Raw genomic sequence first — 13,479 nt, forward strand, 5'->3', positions numbered from 1 at the left:
GGACCCAGGGTCACTATGGGGTGAAGAAGGTGGAAGGTCTGGCTTCTGTAATTGCTTCCCTGATGAACATGAGCAACATGAGCATTGGCAGGTTGATCCATAATCCTAGCCTGCCTCTCTGTTTCCTTAGTGGGGCGGGGCTCTGGGGTAATGGAGCTCCAGGACATGTTGGTGGGGTTGTCTGCCCAGGGAAGTCCGGTTGGCATCACAGTAGCATCTGGAACCTGGTGGCTGAAAAAAGAGTTAAGACATAAAGCAAAACAAATTGTTGACTAATTATGAATCTAAAGGCTGGAATAGTGCTCTCTGCCTATCATTCTTCATGAATAAATAAAATATTTTTAAAAAGAAGCATAATGGATATCAGAAAGGTGAACTTATGGAGCTTTCTAGATATCCCCAAAATTGGTTTTCATAGTACGGTTACTGAAGCTCTTTTTAAATACTGTCTACTCCCTGAACTGACACAGATACCATAAAACATAGATATGAATATTAAAATGTAAGAACCCCAAAATTGTAAGGACAAGTATAAAATAATCTTTATATATTTATATAATGCTCTTTAAAGCCCCAACACAGATTATTATTAGTCAACTCTAATTGATTTTCTGATTTTTCAGCTGTCAGAACAATAATTTTTTGATAGACAAAATTTTGGAGACAAGTGATGAGATCTATGACATCACTGTTCAACCCTAAATCCAAACAAGCATGTTTGAATTCTGAGTACCTGTCCATGCTCCTCTGGTTCAGGGCTGATGCCTGTTTGTTCCCGTTGACAGATGTAAGAATCATGGGTATGACTGCTACTTGGAACAAAGGTAGCAACCAGAAGAGTAGTAATGTCTGCATTATTATAAATTTGCCATCCTATAGGGCAGAATTCTCACTCATTATGATGTCCTTCACAATGATTCCCAGTGCTATTTGGTAGCAACTTAATTCCTTTTATGCTGTGTCATTCCTTTCCTTATCAGTGCCCCTAACTGTTGCATACATAGCTATTAATTGCAATCCCAACTCACCGCTATTCTCTAGGGCCAGTTGTTGCAGGAGTGGTGGGCCTCACGATGCCAAGATACTGCTTGTTTGGAGATACTGTGAATACAGCTTCTCGGATGGAATCAACAGGATTACGTGAGTAGCAGTAGAAGGATGGAATGGTAACCTCTTAGTGTCAGGAAAGTGTTCTTCAAGAGGAGGGGAAGAGGGTGGGCTACTTGAAGGTTTAAAGAAAAATGAAAGATAATCTAAGAGAAAAATGGATTTAACATTCATTTTTCTTGGGTCCCTAATTATAAACCAGTAGGGGGTGATATTGGATTGAACATGTACCTTTCTTCTTGGAGAAATATAGCTGTAGCTAAGCGACAGAAATAAGTCAATTTGACCAAGACAACTGGGAAGAAAAAAAAACTTTGGGTAAAGGAACAAAATCATCAACTTCTGGGGTTTGGGGAAGTTGAGTTGAACAAGGAAATAGGTAAGGAACATACATTTCTAGTTTTTGAACTAGTTTTTTTGAGACATGGAAATCCAGCAGACTCCCACTATCTGGTGCTCTAGTTCTAGTGTCTATCTCATTAGTACTTCTGAGGACTTCTGGCCTCTCAAATACATCCTTTGAATTTAGCTAGCAATAATATGTAAACCTAAGGAGCTTGAAATTCTGAAACAAATAATGCCCACTTGTTTGCATGTAAAACCCTTCAATTCTTTCAAAACAGGTGTGGTATCAAGGACAATTTTTGTACCTCCCACTCCCTTTGACAGCAAAACTGTACAGACTAGTGTGCCACTTGTTTTTTGCTACAGTTCTGTTTTGGTTATTTACTGTCAGTGCTAAGGCAATGTCAACATTACAATGTGCCTTTTACCTATATCTTGGTTGAGCAAAACATTTTTTATATTATAAAAAACCATGGAGAACAACATCCTATCTACAGTTTTCATATTTTTTCAAAAAAGCATTTAAGCCCTTAGTGGCCTGGTTTTGGCAGCTATGAGGCAAGATAAGCTCTTCTCAAACTTAAGCAATATACTCAAGCCAGTCCCTGATGGGATGGTGGCCTTTATCACAGTGGGTGGTGCCCTGTCTGACCCTATTCCTCATCATTCATGTGCAGAAATAGGCTTGCACAATGTGCTCAGTCTTAGTCAATCTAGCCTCTGCAGTCATGATTAAGGAGGCATCACGGAACTTAGAAACTGTTGTCAGAATAAATTTTCTGACATCTGGGAAAGTCTTCGAACACCAGAGATAGCTGAGTCCATGGAAGTAGTGATCCAGGCACAACTGCAGGCATATGACTTTGCTGTTGAATTGCAACCCAAGAGGATGTGAAATTGATCATGGAACTGCAGCACAGATTTGGCACAGTACTTTGGACTGATGTAAGATTGTTAGAAGATTGAAATGGTATTCTGGTTCACACCAGGGAAACTCCACAGACTTCACACTGGGAATACAGAGTTTAGGACAAAAATAAAATGTTCAGATTCAGGCAGCACCTTATCCAGTGATCAATTAAGAAGAAGAAAATGAAGTGAATCATGCATAGTAGGTATGTATTACACACTGACAATACAAGGGAAGCATTGTGAGGGGGTATCAAGAAGCGCACACATGTGGTCTTTGCACTAAAGGAAGTAGATAGTGTGCCTTTCTGGTAGCTAGTGGCTATGACCAAAATAATGGCATCAGGTTCCACAACTGACTGAAGATCTGTAATAGGTCTCCTCTAACTTAATACTGAATATGAAAACAGGATGTCTCTTCAAAAAACATAAATTCATTAGTACCTTTTTTGTGCCAAATTGAGACTATTAACTCTGAAATGCAAATATTAGTCGCCTGTCCTGGATTAACTATCCTTGCAGGACAACTGGATGGTGGTTGCAATGAGCAATCTGTCACTTTCTTTTGAGCTAAGTGGGCACTACCAGTAGGATTGCTCTAAAACAAGACTCCTTTACCAGATGCTAGTGAAATGGTAAGTGTAGGTTTCCCTAGGGACACACCAGCTGAGTGTGTGCCTTCTAGGAAAGGGACAGACCTTTTCGAGCAGTGGCTTTGAGTGACCATGTTAATTAGTAAGGAACAGACAAATAACAACACCAAACTGTTAAAAGAAGATACGTCATTGTGAGTAGGCAAGGCAGAAATTTCTTTCAGTTTCTTCTAATCACATCTTCTTACCTAGATTGAACTCATTTTCTAAAACCAGTACTCTCTCAAATGTGGAAGAACAAGGCTTGATTTCTTATCTAGCTAAAGTTGGACAAGGTCTTCTTCATAGGATGACAGTTTTCTGGAATATCAAAGATTTCCTTCAGTTTACAAATGACTATGCTTTACCAAAGAGCTGAATTTCAATTATAAATTAAAAAAAATTGTGGTCTGGGAGTTGGCTTAGTGGATAAATAAAAAAATTAAAGCCACAGTTCCCTCAGTTATGTTTTTATCCCTGGTTGGACTCATTAGTGGGAGAATTGTGTGTCGTCTGTGTGTGTACACAGTTATATGCACCCACTGAAAGGTCAGCTAACAATGTGCATTTTCCACAGAATGTCTGTTGAAAGAGATCTTGTGATATTTATTATGGGTATTGTGTTTTTATCCATTTTATCTTATCGGGAAAAATGCTGTTTTATAAGATAGTTGTGTCTGAGGAATACAACATTACATATCTCCTAAATACTGATGTTTTCAGTACATTGTTATTGAAAAATCATTTTGTGAATGCATATACAAAGATATACTTTTGTCTCTTAGGTAGAATAGGTAAAACTTGGGGGTTCAGTCCTGTGAGAGAAGCTGCTGAAGCCTAATTTTTCTAAAAAGAGGTTAAGTTTCAGCTGAGAGCACAGTGGTGGTTGCTGGTTTCTCCCTCTCAAATCTCAAGTTAAATTAACACCTTTCTATGGCATAGGCTTTCATCTGAGACGTGTCTAGAGGCTGATAGGTGCTACAACTAAGGCCTTACTTGGATCTGATGAGGAAAAGCGCCTCTTGCCCCACCCCCACCACCCTTTTGAAACCCTAAGTAAACCACTCTCTCTGGGTCTTTGTCTGGCCTTGAGTTCATTTAGAAATGGTAGTATTTACTACATTAATAGTTTCTCATTGATTTTTCCTGAAAGAATCCAAAGCCACATCTCTTTCTTTCTTTTGCAGCTTATCGCATTCATGTCAGCCACAGCACTGTGACAATTCTTCAAACTCTAAGTGAGGGCTATGAAGTGGAGCTTCGAGGAAGGACAGAGCTCAAGGTATATTTTTTTTCAAAAAAAAAAAAAAAAGCAGGACACACCTGCCTCTGGAAAGTTTATGGTTTACTAAAATAGTTTGTCTGGGCGTCTGGGACTCAGAGCTATGATTTGGACAGAAATTTCATCCCCATTTGTGATTTCTGAAAGATAATGCCCTTTACTTCTGTCTTCTCTTTAACATATAGCTACATATTTTGTGCAAACTATGACAATTATGGGATAGGGGGCTCGAGGCAGAACTTTGATGGTGGGTGCAGTGAGGGACTATATTTGTAATCTTATAAACCATTATTAAATTACCAATTAAATTGCATTAACATTTATCTATCACCTATCTATCTGTCTGTCTGTCTGTCTGTCTATATATGCATATGGATACAGAGTAGGCCAAATTGCTTACCTGGAAGATTACTTGCTTTGCCATATGCATGACCTAGGTCTCAGCCTAGCCTCCTCCACACTAGAGGGAAATTTTGGTACTGTAGTGTCTTTTCCTCTCTGCTTCTGTGTCTCTATCTCTTTTTATCTAGAAAAGTTGATCTTGGGGGCCCACTTGTGGCAAACTCGGTTAAGTGCATGCAGTACAAAGTGCAAGGACCCATGCAAAAATTCTGGTTCAAGCCCCTGGTTCCCTACTGCAGGGGATTGCTTCCAAGTGGTGAAGCAGGTCTGCAGGTGTCTATCTTTCTCTCTCCCTCTATATCTCCACCCCCTCAATTTCTCTCTGCCCTATCAAAAAAAAAGTTGATCTGGAATGGGGAGGCCCCCAGTGATGACAATAAAATAAGATAGAATATACCTATAGTGAGATGGACTATTAAAATTCTTTTTCATTTTGTGGACTGTGAATGACATCTCTCTCTTAATGTCTTTTCAAGAGTTTGACTTTCCAATGAGCTATTATGCTTATTTGTGTTTTTTTCCCACCAGAGTTAGCACTAGGGTTCAGTGCCTGCACAGAATCCATTGTTCTTGATGGTTACTTTTTTCCTTTTTAAAAAAATTTATTTGATAGAACAGGGAAAAATTGAGATGGGAGGGAGGGGTGGTAGGAGGGAGGAAAGTAAGGGAGGCAAGGAGAGAGAGAGAGAGAGAGAAGATCTGAAGCTCTACTTCACTGCTCATAAAGTTTCCCCTATGAAGGTGGGGACCTGGAGCTCAAACCCAGGTCCTCTAGTATGGTAATATGTGCTCTTTACCAGGATTGCCATTACCCAGCCCCCCCTTTTTTGTATTTTTTAATGTCCATAAATTTAAATGTTTGACAGTGCTGGGTATAAGCTCTGGTAGTCTGGAGTTAGGATTTTCTTTTCACCTGCTAAGGGAACATTTTTCTGTTTTTTTTTTTTTTTCATTCACACCATTAACCCACTGTTTATAGAGAGCTTTCTCTTTCCCTAAGATCCAGGGACAATAAAGTCAGTTCTCTGGAAGGTGAATATATTATAGCACCCTTTTTGCTAAGGCTGTCTGTCACTTAACCTGGGATTCAGGATTAGAATACTTCTCCTTTTATTTTCCCATCTCCATTAATTTTTTTCATCTTCCTCTGAATGACCCCCCAGTACTTGTGGCTGCCACATTTTTAAGAGATTGTAGTGATTTTATCATTTAATACCTTTATTTTCAGATGAAGAACCAAGGCCTAGAGAGGTGAAGCAATTTGCTTAGCATTACATAATCGATTGCATCAGGTAACAAACAACTTAAGAAGCCCTCACCTTTCTAACTGGTGACTAACCTTATGTGCAGTGTCACTGTACATGAAAATTATTTTTAATTGACTATTCTTGTACAAAATAAAACTATATATGAAATGATAAGTAATTTGTTTCTTAATTGTAGTTACTTCCCCCCAAAATGTCAACATTACTTGGAAAAGGATTTTGAAAATTAAAGGGTAGAAGGCATTATTCTAATTGATTACTTCCTTTTCTGGTTAGCCCTAGTTTGTCCCTTCCAACAGATCCTTAATATCTTCCAGAATGTGGTTGAATGATTTACAAAGGGACAAAGGTCACTTTCCCACCTCCACAGAAAACTGGGTGAGATGATGGGGGTGGGACTATTACTTTGGCAGTGAATCAAGTCATCCAGGGCTTTTGTGACCCTTCTCTATATTCTGTGATTTCTCAGCAGAGGACAAAGACAGCTTGGTTTCCTGAAGCACTTTCTTTTCTGTATTGCTGGGTACAGATTCCTTTATGTAAAAGCTGAAGAGGTGCCACTTTTGAAACTGAAAAGGAAGAAAAAAATATGCTGCCATCCCCATGGTTTTTATTACCCCCCCCCCCAAATTCTAGTTAGGAATAACCGCATCTTTGGGTGTTTTGGGTACAAAACCAGGGCTACTTAAAAAGAGTTCTTTGCATGGTTTCTTCTACCCCAGGGAATTTAGAAACCTGCTAGAGCAAGCTGGGAGAACAAGCAGGGAGAGACTTCCCCTAAAATCAAATCAGACCTTGGCTTTTGGAGTGCCAGAGACCTTATAGGGAAGAGGATTAAAAGAGAGATAAGACATTACATGGTGGGGAAGGGAGGATAAGTGATTCGTTATGCCTTGGTGCCTTGGGATCATGCAATATATCCCCAACAAGACTCTATCATCAGGACACTACAGAAATTTGGATTTGACATTTCCACCACTCATCTATTCTGCACTGTTGCAAACCAAGTGTTTCTCCACTACATGAATCAGAAAGACCACATTTGATACTCAGCCAAGTGTGATTTCAAAGCTTATGACTAAAGCCATTCTCTCCTTCCCACTGACTGATGTTTGAAATTCATCAGAGCCTCTTCTCTTGTGTCAAAGACTATTCTAGTAGTAAACACCATCCTCATTATATATCTTTCACTAGAGTGATAAACTTTATATTGTTTACCTTCCTGGAATCAAAGACTCCAACTGATTTGGGTGAGGAAATAGAGCAAGTGAGTAAGTAGGTGGGGAAGAAACGAGAAATAGACAAAAAATAGCAAGAGTTGACGTTACATGGGTGAAAACTCATTTGGAGATGAGAAGCCAAGTTTCTCTGGGAGTCCCACTGCCCACTGCAACTGCTTATTTTGTTATGCCAGCAACCAATTTATAGTGCTTAACTGACCCATTTTACTTTTTCAGTTGTTCTCTCCTAATGGGCTAGTAATAAGCCATCATATTATATCTTCTGTTACATGAGTTCCGTTAGGTTAATTTTCATGAAAAGTTTGTGTCTTCTTGCTGAAATTTGGCATATATCTAGGCTTATAGACTGTATTTCCTAGAGCTTTCTATATAGATCTACGTTCCAGGATGGGTTGACCAAATGTTCTTGGTCTGATTGTGTTGTCCTTCTCAGAGATGGACACTTTCTGACTTTGTCTCTAAATTATGCTGTTAAAAATACTTCTTAGACTACCTTAAGCCGTGGTTCTGTTTGAGTTTTTATTCTTTGCTTTCCCTCAACCTCTTTTATCCTTCCCCCAAACTCTAACATACATATACAAATGCATATATGTAAACACATGCGTGCATGCACACACACACATACACAGAGAGAGAGCAAGAGAGCAGAAACTGTAGGTTGTAGAAACAGACATGAGTATTAGAAGAGCTGGTTTGTATTTTTTGCCCAACCAATAACTGAGCATGTGACATTAGACAAGTAACTTTATCCTCCCTATGTATCTATTTCTTCATATAGAGGCCTTTTCTGAACTTTTATTATCAGTAAGCTCATTAATCATAAGCTATAAAATTCCCAGTAGTTGCTTTTTTGGCTTCTAGACCAGCCCACTGACTCCATTGTGTTGGAAATGCTAGATAGCATGGAGGGAAGAATATTTGACATTTGGAGTCTAATAGCATTAGGTTCAAGTCTCATCTATAACTGCTTAATGATGAGTGTTTTATTCTCCTCATTGTCCCTTGTAGAATGAGGTTAATATTAAACCTGCTTCCATGAGTTGTATGAAGATTAGGTTAGACAGGAAATTTCAAAGAGCCTTAAAAGGGACCATCAAAAGGGAGGGGTGGTGGTCTCTGGGACTACCTAAGGATTGGTATTGAGCCAAAGAGTTTGCTTTAGGATTTAGTTGTTCCATACTTATTTTCCTCTCTCTCTCCCTTCACCAGAATTTTGAAAGTAGGCTGGGTAAACAGACCTAGGAGTCTAAGAATTCTGGATGCACTCCAAAAACTCAGAGCCCCTAGAGCTCCCCTGAATACTCTGATTTGGGAGCTTTTTGGAGTCTATAACATTCCCATCATCTTTTGCAACCATTAGTTTTGACATCTGAATGTGTCCCAGGACTCACTCAAATACCTGAACAATACTGGCATCTATAACACTCCCTTGGGAATTGGTATACTGTGTTGATAAACTCTAGCTCTCAAGACAAATGGTCAAATATAATTCAAATGGGAATTAGGGTCCTCAAATTACAGTTTAAAGGTTATATTTTACCAAAGTAAAGTCTAATGATACCCTGAGTCTTCCAAGTACTCAAGGCTTGAGAGTTCCAACTAATAAAGTATTCTCATTATGTTCTGAGCAACTGTTCTTACAAAAGAATCTACTTGATAATAAGAAAGAAACAAAAGAGCTTTGTAGGCAGAATAGTTGTGCTTAGTATATTTAGATCCCAATACACGGTATGGTAATTGTTTTTATTTAATTGTACTGTAAGTTCCTTGAGGGCAGAGTGATCTCTGCATTCTAAGCACTTATCCATTAAGAGTGGTATAAATGTAAGAATGAGTGATGTGAGTTTATTTTCAAATAGTCTCCCACTTCTGAAAGCAAAGTGACTCTAAACAGTTCACTTATTGGGTGGTTAGAGTGATTTGGTTGCTATTCAGTAGAGATCAGGTCTCATGGAGAACTTGTTCAGAGTTTTCAACCAAATATTTGCAAAAATGCTTTTGTATTTTATAATTAAATATAACAACTATTATGGTTGTTGTCATTATTGTTAAGGCATTCCTATGATGTAAAACAGAGAACAAAGCATTTGCTACCTAAAAGCAGCAAATGTAATTGGAATTCCTTTTTTTTTAAATTTATTTTTTATTTAAGAAAGGATAAATTAACAAATCCATAGGGTAGGAGGGGTACAACTCCACACAATTCCCACCACCCAATCTCCATATCCCACCCCCTCCCCTGATAGCTTTCCCATTCTCTATCCCTCTGGGAGCATGGACCCAGGGTCCTTGTGGGTTGCAGAAGGTGGAAGGTCTGGCTTCTGTAATTGCTTCCCCGCTGAACATGGACATTGACAATTTAAGCAATTCAGAGTGTTTACAAATGAGATCTGCTCCAACTGAATCCGTATTTCAGATTAATGGATGGGAACACATCCTATCGCTTGTCTCAATGTAAGTTAACACATTTCTTATGAACTGGAGTAAAGAGAGGACAGGCAAAAGTAAATTGAAAGGAGGAGAAATATGTTGAAAAGAGGATTTACTGGAAAACTTTGTCTCCTCTGAAGTTACTACTCAGGCTTTCATGTGATCAACTTGTGTTTACATTCTCTTTTCTTCTCAAAGCTATAGTTCTTGACAAGCAATTAAATGAGCTGTGGGTAAAGGCCTCCCTGGGTCTCTTTCTACCAGTGGGAATTCCTTGTCAGGGAGAGGGAAAAGGCAGAAAAGCATCCAGGATCCCTTTAAAAACAAGTTTACGTTCTCAAAGGAGTGAAGTGGCATCTCATTGTTGTCTTTATTTGCATTCTCTACAATCCGTGGTTTGGAGCATTTTGCACCAAAGTAAAGGACTCTGAGGGTGGGGTGGTGACCTTTCGGGTCCTAGTGCATAACAGTAGAGAAGGAACTAGGATTTAGGTGAGAACTATATTTACTATGAAAAAATCCACTTTCTTCCCCAAAAATTACATGACCTGCTTTCTTCTATTCCCTTTTGGGGTGTTTTGAGAGCCACCAGGCATTGGAGTATGGGGTGGAGGTGGGGTTAGTCAACGTCCATGTTCAGCGAGGAAGCAATTACAGAAGCCAGACTTTCAACCTTCTGCATCCCACAATGACCTTGGGTCCATACTCCCAGAGGTATAAATAATAGGAAAGCTATCAGGGGAGGGGATGGGATACGGAGATCTGGTGGTAGGAATTGTGTGGAGTTGTACCCCTCTTATCCTATGGTTTTGTCAGTGTTTCCTTTTTATAAATAAAAAATTATATTCAAAAAAGGAAGAAAGAAACTAAACGTGTGTACTCTACATTGTAAAGACAATAGATTGCCTATTGCCAAAAGATCAGGGCAAAAATGACAAAGTCGTCAGTGGAGCATCCAGATGTTTGGTTACTATGAAGCCAAACAGTCACACATTCCCAAAGATGAAGCTGTGTGATGGCAGGCAGACAAAACATCTGGATGACAGCTTGAAATGGGGTTGACTTTTCACTTAGTTTTCATGACAGGTTATGGAGCTAGCTTAAGCCCCAGGTATATATAATGAGTCCTATAGGAAAGAAGACTAGCAAGTGGTGACAAGGGGAGAGTAGTGGCAATTTCTGAGCCAAACTCAACAGTTTTAACCCATCATCCAGTAGAATTTCCTTAGGAAAATAGGTTCTAACATATTGAAGTTGTTTCATATTTTCTATAATAAGGGAAAAGGAACAGAAGAGACCTTCTGGCTGGTTGGGAAGAAAGGCTTCACAAAGCCCCTTCCTGTGCCCCCACCAGTGGGCGAAGATGGGTAAGTGGAGTTCACACTTAGATGTCTTATCACCAGCTTTGTTATACTCCTTTTGTTAACCATGCTTATCTCTCCCCTGCTCTTCAGGGAGATGGGTCATGGTCTGCAACCTGTGGATATTGCAGCCTTCAAAAGACGGAAAGCAGAAAAAGAACTTGAGAAAAATCAGTCATAAGGTAATGACCAGCAGGAAAAGAGTGCACGATTTTGCCACATTTTCAAAGCTGGGACTCCCTTTGGCATAGGTGCCAAATCCAGTCTACATTCCCTTGGCAGAGCATGATACAGCTGATGAATTTCCACGCTCCACTAAGGTGTGCAAAACTCTTGTGAGGAGGCCTTTTGCAGAGTTTTACCCAAAGAGGGTCTTCTAGCTTGGCCTGAGAAAGCCCTTTTGCCTCCTGCATTGATAACACATTTGAATGGTAACAAATCTGGGTTTGTCTCTCAGTTATCAGGAAGGTCTTCCACTGCTGAGCAGCTGAACCACATGATGATGCACCTCAGGTCTTCCAAGACACATCTGTTTAAGCAACACAGTGATATTTCCCTCCCCTCCCTCACTTCTTGGCTTCCATTTGCAAGACTGTACTAGGAGGGATGCTTAAACATTTCTTCAGGAGGCATTGCCTGATCCCCTTTGAGGTTGGCATTGTCAGTCAAAATAAGACTGACTACTCCTTGGCTGCCTGGTTTTTGAAATCCTTCCACTGTGTGTAATGATAAAATCTACTATAATGATATGATTCCTTAGCAGCAACAAGAGCCCAGTTGCTAAGATTTCTCACTATGTATTTATCTCTGAGGACTCCTATGCTTTCTCAGACTCTTCCCAGTATTTCTTCTCTTCTTTTTCCTGCTTTTTAAATTCTCTCTTTCAATAAGACTGTGACCCTAACCCCCACATCCCTCTGTATGTCCGTAAAATAATAAGATTTTAAAATTAACATTAGGACATCTCTACAAACTCCTATAGCCTTGTTTTTCAGTATATATTTTTTCAAAATAATGATTCTAGCGGTGACTATGAAGGACATGCACAAACTTGCTAATCTCCCACTAGCTTTATTGACTTTTCAAGTTCTCTATTACTCTTTTTAAAAATATTTATTTTATTTATTTATTTATTCCCTTTTGTTGCCCTTGTTGTTTTATTGTTGTAGTTATTATTGTTGTCATTGTTGTTGGATAGGACAGAGAGAAATGGAGAGAAGAGGGGGAAGACAGAAATGGGAAGAGAAAGATAGACACCTGCAGACCTGCTTCACCACTAGTGAAGCGACTCCCCTGTAGGTGGGGAGCCAGGGCTCGAACCAGGATCCTTATGCCTAACAAATATAGTGGTCTATTTGTTCACTGATTCAGGAAGAGTTTGAAAATTTACAGTTTGTATACAAAGTAGAATACAGTTGCAGGGTTTGGAGTAATTCCTTTTTAAATCATGTGATAGATCCAGGATGGAGAAGATATTCTTACTCTTTTTTCTGTCTTCCACCCAGGACCAATGTGCTCTAAGACTGGGAATCATCTCTTGGTGAGTCAATGAAAAAGCTTGCACCAGCTCAACAATTTGTCCTGCCTAAGCAAGAAATCTGTGTTATGGCTAAACCTCTGAAGATGACTAATTTCCAGCATTCCTCAAACCCAATTCAAGGATAAGGGAATCCTTGAAATGTTTCTCAAACAAGCTTTGCTCATCACAAAACTATCACCCAAAAGTCCATTTGAAAGTAAATTGTAATGAATGTGAACCCTAAGGAAGGAAGAGCAGAATACTGGCTCCAAGTTTAGTGATTTCAAAATAGTAGACCCAACTTGGACCAAGAAAAGAAGTTCTCTATTTTCATAGAAAGAAAAATAAGAGATTCTTTGTTTTCCTTTTCATTTAGTTTGAATGTCTAGAAAAAGTATTTAATGAGTATAATGTATAACTCAATTACTACGAGATTAGTGACAAGGGGAAAAATCTTCCAGAAAAATATTCATCTTGAATCCCTGTCTACTGTCACCTCTTTTAGTTGGAATGCATAGGGAATAAGGGGAAGGAGAAGAGTATGGTTAATTGTGTTGTTTGAGGAACTTGAAGGCTAAGAAGTTCATTTGTTTTCTTACTGCTTATCATTCAACTTCTTCACAAAATTGTCATCGTCTCTTTTTCCTGAGTAAGGACAATAAAGGTCTCAGTAAGGAAAACTGAGTAGTCTTTGCATGGTGAATATCTCACTGGGTCTCAGGGTCTCAGGATCATGTTCTGGTCATGATGGTATATATATATATGATTTTTCTGGTAAAATACAGATGTTGAAGATTGAATGGAGACATTTCTTTACCTTTTTGTATCGCGTATCGTCCCCCTCTCTCTCTGTCAACACTATTCTCTTGTTTTTAATTATCCTTATTTATTCATTGTATAGAGACAGCCAGACATTGAGAGGAAAGGGGGTGATAGAGAGGAAGAGTGACAGCATTTGTAGCACTGCTCTACCACTTGCAAAAATT

At 39.1% G+C, this 13,479-nt stretch overlaps 1 protein-coding gene across 1 annotated transcript in view; it reads left to right on the top strand.

Moving 5' to 3' along the window:
* The window catches only part of GUCY2F (guanylate cyclase 2F, retinal), a 133,863-nt gene extending 120,686 nt beyond the window's left edge, over positions 1-13,177 (top strand). The window contains exons 15-19 of the mRNA XM_007534369.2: positions 1,042-1,140; positions 4,181-4,275; positions 10,892-10,980; positions 11,068-11,156; positions 12,480-13,177. Of these exons, the coding sequence (XP_007534431.2) occupies positions 1,042-1,140; positions 4,181-4,275; positions 10,892-10,980; positions 11,068-11,155 (371 nt within the window). The 3' untranslated portion in view covers position 11,156; positions 12,480-13,177. The remainder of the gene's footprint in view (positions 1-1,041; positions 1,141-4,180; positions 4,276-10,891; positions 10,981-11,067; positions 11,157-12,479) is intronic.
* The last annotated feature ends 302 nt before the right edge of the window (positions 13,178-13,479 follow it).

Source organism: Erinaceus europaeus, chromosome X, assembly GCF_950295315.1.
Source record: "Erinaceus europaeus chromosome X, mEriEur2.1, whole genome shotgun sequence".
NCBI lineage: Eukaryota > Metazoa > Chordata > Mammalia > Eulipotyphla > Erinaceidae > Erinaceus > Erinaceus europaeus.